This window comes from Adiantum capillus-veneris, chromosome 11, assembly GCF_014529385.1.
Source record: "Adiantum capillus-veneris isolate H3 chromosome 11, ASM1452938v2, whole genome shotgun sequence".
NCBI classification, from domain to species: Eukaryota; Viridiplantae; Streptophyta; class Polypodiopsida; order Polypodiales; family Pteridaceae; genus Adiantum; species Adiantum capillus-veneris.
In genome coordinates, this window is record NC_140941.1 from 36,448,239 (window position 1) to 36,461,235 (window position 12,997).

Below are 12,997 nucleotides of genomic sequence, written 5' to 3' on the forward strand. Positions count from 1 at the left end.
GTATGTCCCAGGTTGGCACGGGGTCTTTAACGAAGACCTTGTCATGGGATCGACGGCGAACAGATGAATGCATGGATCTCAAGGAGATCCGACGGCAAACAAAATGTTGGCGATGAGTCCCCTCCCCCTCCCCTGATTCGAACTCACATGGGTATTGTGGCCTAATTGGACGCGCGTGTACATTTCGTTGAAAAGTGGGTGTGTTTACATCTGTCCGAGTTTACTCTCTAGATGTCCGAGTTTACTTTTCCCAAATCGGACAGCACCGTGCGTCTCTGCTTTTGTGCCTGGACTTCTCCTGCGTGGATCTCATCACTAAGGGTCATTGAAAACCCCGTGTTCTTTAGTCCTGAGGCAAGGTTGGGTTGTAACCAACAACTTTGTAAGGTGGTGGTCACACGATGGTTCATTTATCCGTTTGGGTAACGAAAGCTATTGAGCGTCCTACGCATTGAATGGCCATTAAATGATCCATGGTCACGGTCATGCGCAAGCATAAATATCATTGATTGCCTGTATGTGGCAGTCAAGAAAAGCTGCATGGAGGATATTACCTTTACTAGTAGGTAGAGAAGAGAGAGGATCTAGAGAGAGAACGTTGATTCCTTTGAAAACTACCTGGATTAAATATATTACAGCTCCCCCCCAATGTAACTGTGCCAAAATCGACACAATTACAAAAGGCTATGCTTGGTAGTACTGAGCTGGCTCAGTAGGATATGCATGAACACATTGTGTGACTGAGTTACTGATAACCGAGCACCACCTAAGTAATGTGAATTTTGTAGTGTATTTTGAACTACTGCGAGTGTAAGAACACTCGCTTGGGGCGCCCCTCGACACAGGCGCGATGGAGCAACTCTACGTTCTCCGTCGCTCGAGAATGGGGCTTCTCTGTGTGTCTCTAGCAGGGTTCACGTTCTCCCTCTTCACTCTGCTCGCTTTCTCCTCCTCCAACTCTCTGCTACTCCATCTCCATCGCTCCTGGCTTCACAACCTCTTCTTCTCCAGCCCCAGTTCGCCTCTTCCAGCGAAATCTTTTGCACATCCTCCTGCAAATCCACCCTTTTCAGAGCTCGCACCGAGCTCGGAGTTCTTCAAGGAGCCAAGTGATGTGAAGATTGGAGACTTTCATTCGGCTTCTGTGGCTCCGGCACCTACACCAGCGTCTGATTCTCACTTGCATCCACCGGCACTTGCGTCATCTCCTTCTCGACCACCTCCTTCATCCATCTCCCCAGTTGAGGCTCCTCCTAAGCTCTCCCTTTCATCTGGATCTAATGATATCTCAGCATGTGACATCTCTGTTGGTGAATGGGTCCTTGATGGAAGCCATTACCCTCTGTTCCCGCCGCGATCCTGCCCTTATGTTGATGAAGCCTTCAGCTGCCAGGAGAATGGTAGGCCTGATTCAGACTATCTCAAACGGAGGTGGAAACCTAAGGGCTGCGATCTTCCAAGGTATTCCAGTTGTTTTCTCAGCCTACTAAGATGAAGCTAAAACCATTTTTTTGTCTTAACATGTGTGTATGTGGATGCGTCGTGACATGAGCCATTTTTGGGATAAATTGTCAGGTTTGATGCACAGAGTTTATTGGAGAAGTTGAGGGGGAAGCGCATGGTGTTTGCAGGGGACTCCTTGATGAGAAATCAGTGGGAGTCCATGCTGTGCCTTTTACGAGAAGGCCTTGCGAACAAGAGCCGCATGATAGAGGCAAAAGGGAGTCGCATTACCAAGGGGAAGGGCGACTATGTTTTCAAGTTTCTGGCATGTTGCTACTCTTGCCTTTGGACCCACATGCCGAGTCTAATTGCCCAAGTTGATTCTTGGTTCTGAAGGTAATGGTTTTTAGCTTTTTGTGCAGGATTACAATGCCAGAGTGGAATTTTACCGCTCTCATTTTTTGGTAGCAGAAGGTAGGCAAGGGAAAAGGCTTACATTGCGGCTTGATATCATAGACAAAACCTCCAAGAAATGGTTGAATGCTGATGTTCTTGTCTTTACGACCGGCCATTGGTGGACCCATGGCAAGACAGCTCGAGGGTATACCAATTCAGCAGCTTCTCTCATTGCCTTTGATTTTATGCTTGACTCTTATCATGATGTCGATGATTTCGCTTTCATTTGGACTGAAATGATGCAAACAAATCTTGCTTATTATGATTTATAATTATGGTACCTTTCTATGGAAGGAAAGACTACTTTCAAGAGCGTGATTTCGTCCATGAAAGCTTGCCAGTAATGGAGGCATTCCAAAAAGGTATGAAAACTTGGGCCTCGTGGATTGGCAAGAATGTGGATCCAAAGCGCACAAAGCTGTTTTTCTGTGGCTACTCTCCAGCACATTTCAAGTAAGATTCTGTTCTAATGCCACTAATGAGGCTTTTTTCTGGATCTTTTGCAATCTGTTTGAAGTTGTGTGTGGAAGAGACTAATGAAAGCCACTAGTGTCCTAAGACTGACTAGCATATATTGCATCTGTGTATAGAACACTTAGTAATCTAATAGACGAGTGAACAAACGAACAATCAGAAAAGAAGAGTGCGTGTGTGTGTCTGCACGTGCGTGCTTGCACGTATGTCTCAGATCTTTGTTTATTCTTTTCTCTGTTGTTTTTGTGATGTCGTTGTTAGTGGCGGACAATGGAATTCAGGTGGGCAGTGCAACAAGGAGACGGAACCTATATTTAATGCATCCCTCCTCTCAAACTATCCTGAGAAAATGCTCGTTATAGAGAATATTGTTCAGCAGATGAAGCTTCCAGTGCAGATCTTGAATGTGACACGTTTGTCCGAGTTTCGAAAAGATGCCCATCCGTCTAGATATGGGCAAGTTCCTCAAGATAACAAGAGTGGAAGAGGCCCTCACCAGGACTGTAGCCATTGGTGTCTGCCTGGACTACCAGATATTTGGAATGAGGTTTTGTTTGCATATTTGTGATTGATGCAGGTGGTAACTGGTGGCTATTCTTGAAAGCTCGAATTTTTTCCCTCTCCATATGTGATAGCACAGTGAAGGCTTATTAAAAGCCTTCTCTTATTATTTGTTCAGCTGCATTGGCTACCCGGATTGGGTGCCGACCGACGGGCTAATTGCTAAGGATTTGTGTCTTACAGAGGCGCACAAATTTTGTCCCATGGAGGCTGAAAACTCTTCCTTGGCAGTCGAATCGCATTGAGGTGAAACTTACATTGACTTTTTACATTTGGTGACTTGAGGACGGAAGCAATTTGACATTTGTATATGATTGTGTCCTAAGTTGGTCGTGCTAAGATACAAATATACCCAAGAGGTAGCTCAATTTTGGGCACTGTAATTGCTCAGAACGCAATTGTTTTTGTTCTAAGAAGTGCAAAGATTGAGATATGCTCTGAATTTCATGGGATTGTGTGTCTTGTGAAGGACTGGTAAAGCAAAGACTTGTGCTTGCTGATGGTTAAGTTTAATCTGATGATTGATCAATGGGTTGCCAAGGATGCTAAGAGTTCACAAACATGTGAATACTTTCCGGGGGATTCACTAAGCGTGATTATATGTAAACATGTGAGTGTAAGGTAGAGGGGTCATACACAGGGAGAAAAGGTGCATTTCACAAAGAATGGTCTTGTACTAAGGGGTAAATGTGGGGCATTCACAGGACATGGCGAATCCCCTTGGGAACACTTCAACAAGCTTTTGTAATGCATGGTTGTGTGACATGGTTGTGACACAATTATTGCAATTTACTAAACTGGGTTGTTAATTGTGTTTTAACAATTGGTTTGCCACTTTTGTCTATTCACATCTTAAGATTAGGAGTAGTATGAAGAGTAGGATGAGATTTAGGATTAGCTAGTAGCTTCGAAGTCTGCCTGTCAATTGTTGCTTCTACTTTTTGTTGTCTTGAGAGAGGGCTGTAGAGCTCTCATGATCAAATGCCCAAGCCATCATCATGGGTAGCATAACTATCTGGTTGACAATCTTGTGAATTGCGCAGATTCTTGGCTACATTATCTTAGATGGAGCCCAATGGGATTGCTATAGTTGCTCAGCATTTCCAAATCAGAGTAAAATTGATAAAAGAGTGTCGTGAGGAATTTTCTTGAAGGAACATTACATGTCAAGTAAATCCTCGAGTCGGTAAGGACATGTAGCACAACCTAAAACATACACAAACTTATGCAAGCATAACAAAAGCACCTTTTCCTCACAGGATACTTGCTGAATAACCAAAATCGCAGCTAAAACAAGGAATTTGAATTATGGTAGGCATATTTAGTTATCATTTTTGCCTTTCAATGTGAGGTTGGGAGTTCTTCGTCGATTCCTTCCATTTTTGGCCACTACATTTTTCTAAAAAGGAGATGATTTTAGAAGAAGGGTGGGCCTCTGAATATAACATACTTTACTTCTTTGGCTTATGTATGTTTTAGGACCTCTCTCAAAGAAGCTGAGGCTGTCAATCTCTCTGGATGAGGATGCTCTCATGTAGCTCTTTGAAAAGGTCAAGCTTCATGAGAAGAGATAACTAGTTTGCCTTGGGTTAACTCTTGGTGAGGCCTCACTCCAAGCACATGGCCAAGGGATCTAAGAAAGGCCCTTGTTGAGAGGGGAGTAAGAAAGCTTGGCTTTAAGAGAAAAGTTTAGGACCATCTAAATAGAGAACAAATTGCAACATCTATGTCTTGCTTTGAAAGCATGATTGCCATGTTTGTTGACTTGAGGAGGAATTTGAAAAAGTTGTTCGAGAGGGCTAATATGTTTTTAGAGACTTTACATATTCTGGGCTAATTTAGTGTATTTTTTGTAGGGTTTTTCACTCCTAAAAAGCGGGCAATATATCCAAAATAGGTAAAATACCCTCAAAATCAACCTTGGTCCAACATAGGTAGACTTCCATGGTGTCTTTGCCAAATAAGGTACTACAACCAACTTGGTGATATATTGTAGATTCACAAAAGGGGTTATCGACATCAATCAATGTGACCTTACAAGTTTCAAGATCTAGTCTCATCTTATTCCATGTGGATGTGTGCCCTTTGCTATCTTTTATTTTTACAAGAGAAAACTCCAAAATTTGGGAAGAAAGGTTGACCTTTGCATATAACAAACATTACTTTTGGGACTCTCTCAAAAGAGAAGGCTTGCTTGTTGTCTTTTTATGTCTCCCATATGGTGGTGGTGACTCTTACATTTCCTACTCACCAAGCTCCGATTGGGCACTACCCATGGTGTTTAGTCAACTTTCAAGGGTACCTAAAAGGGTTTCTTCCTTTAGGGCTTCTTCATCTATGTTGAGTAGCTAGAGGAACCAATCATTGACTAGGCTTAGAAGAAGGCTCTGCCATTTTTGGGGGGTGGGGAGGATCTTGGTGAAGCCTCATTCCTAGCTCATGACCAAGAGATCTAAGAAAGGCTTGGGCACCAATAAGGCCCTCTCCCTAGAATTAAAATGTGGTACTAGATAGTGTTGGGCTAAGGTTGTGTTTGTATCAATTTATAAAGGGCTTTGGACCCCTAGTATGAGAATTCTTGTTGTGAAGAAAGTTAGGGAGGCTATGAATACAACGCTATCCATGCCTACAACAATGAACAATCCTATCATTATAAAGCTGCCAATGTGAACAACAAAGAATCCCATGCAAAGGCCAAAAACTACCCAAGCTAGTTGCGCTCTTGTACTCTTTAAGCTCAGAGCATTCTTTGGATCATATTGTTGTACTTACTATCAGTTGTACACATATGAATATACATTCCAATTCCAGTTTTAGTGTCAGTCTCACATTTCCATTGCACTTTAGTCTTTGTCTTTGTCTGATTTGATGTCTGAAGTCTACTTGCATGATCTGGTTTAACTAACTCTAAGAATCCAACCTAGAATAGCTATCAAAAGTGACTAGCTCATTCCATTTTGGCAATCAAAGTTGTGAGATGAATAGCTTTTGATAGAGAATTTATCTCCCTATTGGATTTTGGAGTTAGCTGAATTTTGTCATGCCACCCATAAGAGTCAGATGTGGTCGAAAGCCGAGAACCATATTCATGGAGGGCCGAGATTGTGTATTACCATTCCGGAGAGGAGTCAAAGAAAGGCTCTGACACTAACATTGAGATTGGCAATGAAACAGATGCAAATGTGGATCAACAAAACGCTGAGGAAATGGAGGACCCCCAGCATTCTCACTAGTCTAGGAGGAGGCATTTGGAAAGAGCAGAGAAGCTCTCTTGATCCAGTGGATCTTAGACGAAAGAAAAGGGCAAAAGCAGAAAGCATACAGATGATCGTGAAGGCATCATCAGGAAGAGTCATAGATCAATACACAGGAAGTCAGAGAGCAAAAGCCAAAACCAAATACTGTGAATGAGATGGGCGATAATGATAAGTGTCATGCTGATACTGATCATCATAGAAAAAGACAAACCAAAGAGCACAAATCAGTCTCAAAAGAGAAGTCAAGACATCATGAACGATCTTTTGATTTGAAGATTGCATTTCCAGTATTCAAGGGGGGTAAGAAAAATGATCTAGATGTCCATATTCAGGTGTTTGAACAATTATCTAAGCTCAAAGATATCGATGAAGATGAGTGGGGAGACTCGTTTCCCCAGATACTAAAGGATGCAGCTGGGAAATGGTGTTACCATTACCCAACATGCTAGCCCACGACATACAAGAAATTAATTAAAGATTTTCACCTAGAATATTTTGATTACAGAGGTGATGAGGATATCTTATGTGAATTGGACCAAATAGAGCAATGCAAACTATCAGTTCGAAGATATGTTGAGAAAATCAAAGAATTGACAAGATAGCTACATGAGCCGTTTGAGAAAAGAATGAGGGCTTGGTTCCTGAGTGGGTTCAGAAGCAAGAATCTGATCGAAAATAGGAAGTTCTAGCCCCGACTAAGAAATTCAATGATCTGGTTTAGAGAGCCTTAAAACAGATGCAACTAGGATCACTGCGTCTACACGAAGAATTTGGGAGATGGGAAGCTAATGTTGTATGTTGATGACATGCTGATTGCAAGTGCTAACATGAAGGACATCAAAGACCTAAGATAGGAGCTGTCTAAATCTTTTTCAATGAAAGATTTAGGTGCTGCAAAGAGGATACTTGGTATGAAAATATCAAGGGATAGGACGAAGAAGACAATAAAGCTATCTCAAGAGGATTACATCAAGAAGGTACTAGAAATGTTTGCAATGCAAAATGCAAAACCAGTTTCTACACCTTTGGTTGGTCACTTTAAACTAACGAAGGATATGTGTCCAAAGACACAAGAGGAGATAGCCTATATGTCTAAAGTTCCATATGCTGCAGCAGTAGGTTCTCTAATGTATGCTATGGTCTGGACAAGGCCATATATTTCACATGCAGTGGGAGTTGTGAGTAGGTTCATGGACAACCCAGGTAAAGAGCACTGGCAAGCTGTGAAGTGGATACTTAGGTATCTAAAAGGGACAACAACAAATGCTTTGTATTTTGGAGGAACTGATATTTTTCTAGAAGGGTATGCTGATGCAGATATGGTAGGTCACAAAGATACTCGAAGGAGCACTACTGGCTATGTCTTCACGGTTGGAGGCACAAAAGTAAGCTGGACTTCAAAGCTGCAGAAAGTGGTCTCACTTTCTACCACGGAAGCAGAGTATGTAGCAATGACGGAGGCAAGCAAAGAAATTCTGTGGCTTCACAGATTCTTAGAAGAGCTTGGATTCAAACAAGACAATTGTGTCTTGTACAATGATAGCCAAAGTGCTATCCATCTTGCTAAGAACTCAGCCTTTCATTCAAGGACAAAGCACATTGAGGTGAGATATCACTTCATACACACTCTTTTGGAAGAGGGATAGCTAAAGCTAGGAAAGGTGCATACAAGTGAAAATCCTGTAGACATGTTTACAAAGGTGGTCAACAAGGAGAAGTTGAGCTTTTGCTCATCTTCAATTGGCATTCAAGGATAAGAAGCCAGGATGGAAAGCAGTCACAGGTTTGGTTTGGAGATCAGTCTCCAAGTGGGAGATTGTTAAGTATGGAGCCTGATTTACCCCTTGTAATTTTCTGTGTTAAAAATGCACATTTGTAAGGGCCTCATTATGAGGAGAAGCCATCGTGCGTGAAGAAAAATAACTCGCCGAAAAATAAAATTTTCATGCCCAGTCTCGCCGGAATATTCCTTTTCGTCGGAATATTATGACCGGACGGCGGCCGGAAAGTGGTTGGAAAACGACGGGTCGGTTGGCTGGTTGGCCGGTGGCCGGTGGTCCGAAGTCAATGGCCGGTGGCCGAATTCAAAAGCGGACTTGTCTTGTCAAGGGTGGCCACACATGGGCGGATTGGAGGGTCCGATTTGGACTTATCTATACAAGGACGGCTACACATGTTTGCCTCTCATGAGAGAGGGCAGCCCTTTTGGCCTATAAAAGGAGGCCATTTCTACACACATTTCATAGTGTGAAGTTGATGCAACAAGGTGGGTGTGAGGTGATGAGAGTGAAGCAAGGAGAGAGCTCCAAAAGGGTATAATCCCTTTGTAACCTACTTCTTCTTTTGAAGTACTAAAGCCATTGAGTGCCTGCTTTCCCGTGGATGTAGCCCACATTGGATGAACCACGTATATCGTGTGTACTCTCTCTCTCTCTCTCTCTCTCTACTCTATAATCATTATGTGAAATCTATCTCTCTCCATTGACTAATCTACTCAAATATCTATTTGGCTACGTCATATTTCCTAACAGGAACATGTAAGCATTACGCTAACTGCACAAGGTCCAATAAGCCCAATATCTGACCCACATAAAGAAGACAGCAAAACGCTGTAGTGTCGGTGAGAGAATTCCAAATGCCTAGAACCTTTTGTGGAAGACAACCCCAAGAAAATGGAGTCACATACAAGCCGATACATGGCGAAGGAAGTCTCTAGTAATGCAGCAATCCCACAACAAGTGACAAATATCCTCTTCTGCAGTCGAGCAATGAACGCAAGAAGAAGGATGGATATGACACTCCCGAAGAAAAGTGCCAACGGGAAGCACTCCAAGCAAACAACGCCAAAGAAATAGGCGTTGTTTCAAAGGCAAATGGATTTTCCACAAGGCAGAGAGGAGCCTCCTCCACCAGAGGTCAGATTTATGCATACGCCAAAGGGCATTACAATGATCATCAATCCATGGTTGTGGTAACAAAAGAGCATAAATTTGGCATGTAGAAATATCTCAAAAAGGAATTTTCCATAGGGCCCAATCATACATGTGATCACCATCAGGCAAAGGTGAACCACGCAAAAAGTCAAGCAGCATGCGTTGAAGCTCTCTCCAAAACTGACGGTAATGCATGCCCAATCCAAAACGACGAGCAGCAAAGGGAAACTCAAAAGTATATCCAGCCTCATTGACCACATCCTCAACCACACGAATGCCACGTCCAGAGAGAAAGTAAGCCTGATGAGGGGAGCGGTCAACCAGAGTAAGAGAGAATGCCCGGCTCCAATGGAGACTTTCCAAAAGGATTGAATCACCTTGAATCACCTTCCTGCCGAAGATTTCATGATAAATGCATCGTAACCTCTTTCCAGGCAGATACTAAAGTGGAAGCAAGAGGACATCCAGGAATGCGCCCTTCCATCTTGCCAAAAACCACCTCCCAGATAGAGGGTTGCCAATGGCCAAAAGCAGAAGTTACAACATGTTGACCGAGAAATGCAAACATCAGAGTCCAAGGCTGAATTTGTTGCAGAAGAGTAGGCAGCAACATAGCTTTCCTCGCAAGAACATGCCTGCGCAAATCCAAGATATTAAGTCCACCACGACATTTAGGAGTGCAAAGCTTCTCCATCGACATCAAGCGTAAGCCTTTTTTCAGAGCATGGGTCCGCCACAAATGGGACATAATGTCCAACATAAGAGAATCAAGAAATCGATGAGGCCAATGCATCAGTGGCAAAAAGAACTGAACATATGCCATCAAAATACTTTGAACAATTTGCAGAATTTGCAGACAAACATGCAAGGGCCAAGTAGATAACTTCCAGTAATGCGATTTGACATTCAAACGTTGCATAACCCAATTGACTTTCTGAGAGTGAGTAATTGTCATAAAATCTAATATCTAACCAAACCAAATGATTTTCTCATATTAAATTGATCACTTAATGTGGGAGAATAAACGGGAACAAGTGTTAAGATATAGATATGTGCTTATAGATCTATCTCAACACGGGGCCAATAGTAAAGGGGTCCAAATGGGAGATGGTCTATCAAGAGCAAGGCTAACCAATGGAGCATAAGACCTTAGGGTTAGCTTCATTGAAGACCTCCAATAATGTGCGTAAAAGTCCTTTGACCTTAGGTAAGCTAGGGCTGAGCTTGAGGTGGGAACCCGGCCCAAACTTGAGGTGCTTGTCGTGCTTGAGGTGCTTGTCATGCTTGAGGTGCTTGTCATGCTTGAGGTGCTTGATTAAGATGCTTGAGATGCTTGACTGGCTCCATGCTTGAGGTGCTTGACTTGGTGCATGATTAAGGTGCTTGAGGTGCCTTGAGAAGCTTGCCTGAGATGCTTGTGGGAACACTCCCTACTTCAAGTGCTTAGTCATGCTTGATGACTAAGGGGCTTGCTCATCCAAATTCAAAAAGATCCCTACAAGGAGGGGGGCGAGCCTACAAGGGGGGGGGGGGGGGGGGGATGAGAGAGAACACACACACACACACACACACACACACACACACACACACACACACACACACACACACACACACACACACACGCACACGCACACGCACACGCACACGCACACACACACACACACACACAAGGGAAGCCCCAGCTTGAAGAGGCAGCAAGGACACTTGTCAAGTTCCTCCTCATGTTGCCCTCATGGTGTGCCTGAAACCTATTGTTTGGCCACCCAAGGGGTTCAATGATAATAAAGGATATTTAATTAATTGATTTTGCATTTATCAAGTCCTCTCTCTCAAAGGGGAAAGGGGGACGCTTGTCCCAAGGTTATCCCTGTTGCTTGTAATGGCTCCTGCTTGTGATTGGCTAGGCCTGGAGGGGTCCAATGAGCTTCAAGCATGAGCTACAAGGGGGGGTCGACCCAAGCAAGCTAGGGGGGTGCTTAGGGGGTATACTCACCCACACACACTCACAAACACTCTCATTGTGTACTATGCAAAGTGCAAGAGCTCCCTCTCTTTCTCCAAGCAAGTAGAGGTTGAGAGCCTGCACCAACACTCTTGGCTATGGAGTGCAAATCCATCCAAGAGCCATGCTTCAATGCTTGAGCTTGCCATCTATTTCTTCTTCATTACTATGCTATTATGTATGCTAGCACAAGAGTTATGATAAGTGAGGAACTAGCTCTTTCTCGTATGAAATGTTTTTTCTTCCTCTTCCCTACCCTCATTCCCTGCTAGCTCTCTCCACCTTCGAAGGTGTTTGAGGTCTTGGGACTGAGGCTTGGTATAGTTAAAGCTTTCTTCAAGTTTAGCTTTTGCTATGATGGTGATGCATGAAGCTTTCCATCTTCATTGCTTCACCTAGGTCACAAGGAACACAAAGAATGTATTGTAACAAGTCTCTCTTTATGGGAGAAATCATAATACAAATGCCTATTGGAGGGGGGACCGGCTCCACATAAATCCGGTCCTCAAGTGTTGTCATGTTCTCTAAATTCTCTCTCTTGCAAAAGTATTGTCTATGCCAAGTTAACTAATTGCTATGATTATGTTGCTATCTTCAATTATGTCTACCTGCTATGCTCACAAAATCATTTCTTGAAAGTACTCTCATTAAATTCCGCCACTCTCAAATGGAATAGGCAAATTCCATTACAGTAACATTCTATCTAGTTGGATAACCCAAGTGCCGAGTGATCACATTTGAAGACACAATCTCACCTGGCCACAACAGACTGCGCCAATCAAGAATGAAGAGGTAGAAGCTTCAATTTACAAAAGTTGACTCTAAGCCCAACCGCAATGCCAAAAAGTTTCAGGGTTTCCATAATCACCTTGACATCCGTCTGCTGATTACGGGGCATAAACAACGAATCATTAGCGTAAGCCTGGCCAATGAATGCACGACCCGAAGGTAACCGCATGCCATGAAGATGCTCAATAGAGGTCAAGTGATCAAGATAAGTCAACAACAGGTGAGTAGCAATAGCATACAACAGAGCACTAAAGGGGCAGCCCTGCTTGACCGAACAAGTAAGAGGCCAGGATTCAATTAATTCACCTTCCAATATCCCTGAAGATGTGCCACATGCATACAAAAAATGAACCACATTATGAAGTTTAGGACCAAACCCTAGGCACCTCATTGTGGTGGCAATGAAGTCCCACTGTACATTGTCAAAGGCCTTTTCAATGTCACCTTGCATAACCAACACATCCTGTTGAGTGTACTTAGCATACTCCATGCCGATCAGAATATTAGCCAGATTATTCATAATCTGGCGACGTCGAATGAAACCATATTGAGCCAGATGGATTCCTGCAAAAAGATGGTCCTTAATGCGGTGCACCAGCATCTTAGCCAATATCTTATAAACCACCGGCATCAAAGTAATCGGGCGCCAATGAGAGAATCGCTCACAAAGAGCTTGCTTAGGCAGCAATTTAAGTAAACCTTCTTTCCAAGATAGTGGCAAATCCTGTTTCTCCCATGCCGCATTAATCATGAAAAGCAGTGGATGCTCAAGAGCCTCCCAGAAGGAGAGGAAAAATTCCACAGTAAGCCCATCCCATCCTGGAGACCGCCAACGGCCCAAAGAAAGCAACACACTATACAATTCTGAAGCAATGAAGGGGTCCTCAAGGCCACATGCATCTTGCAGGGATATGATCGGAGTATCAAAAGAAAGCATCAATCGACGCGCATGGCAAGCAGCAAACAACTGTTGATAATTCAAACCATGGAATCCGCAAGTTCTTGCTTTGAAGAAGTCCAAACACTTGAGGAAAGCATAACCAGCTTGATTGCCTGTGAGAGCCTTGAATGATGCAAACGTT

The 12,997-nt window shown here is 43.3% G+C and overlaps 1 protein-coding gene across 1 annotated transcript; it reads left to right on the forward strand.

Annotated features, from left to right (window-relative positions):
- The first annotated feature begins 710 nt into the window (after positions 1–710).
- Positions 711–3,367, forward strand: LOC147447100 (protein trichome birefringence-like 5). The gene is made up of 5 exons (XM_086522995.1): positions 711–1,461; positions 1,576–1,768; positions 1,866–2,044; positions 2,194–2,352; positions 2,635–3,367. The coding sequence occupies exons 1-5, from the start codon at positions 851–853 to the stop codon at positions 2,939–2,941; spliced, it is 1,449 nt and encodes a 482-aa protein (XP_086379121.1). The 5' UTR covers positions 711–850; the 3' UTR covers positions 2,942–3,367.
- The last annotated feature ends 9,630 nt before the right edge of the window (positions 3,368–12,997 follow it).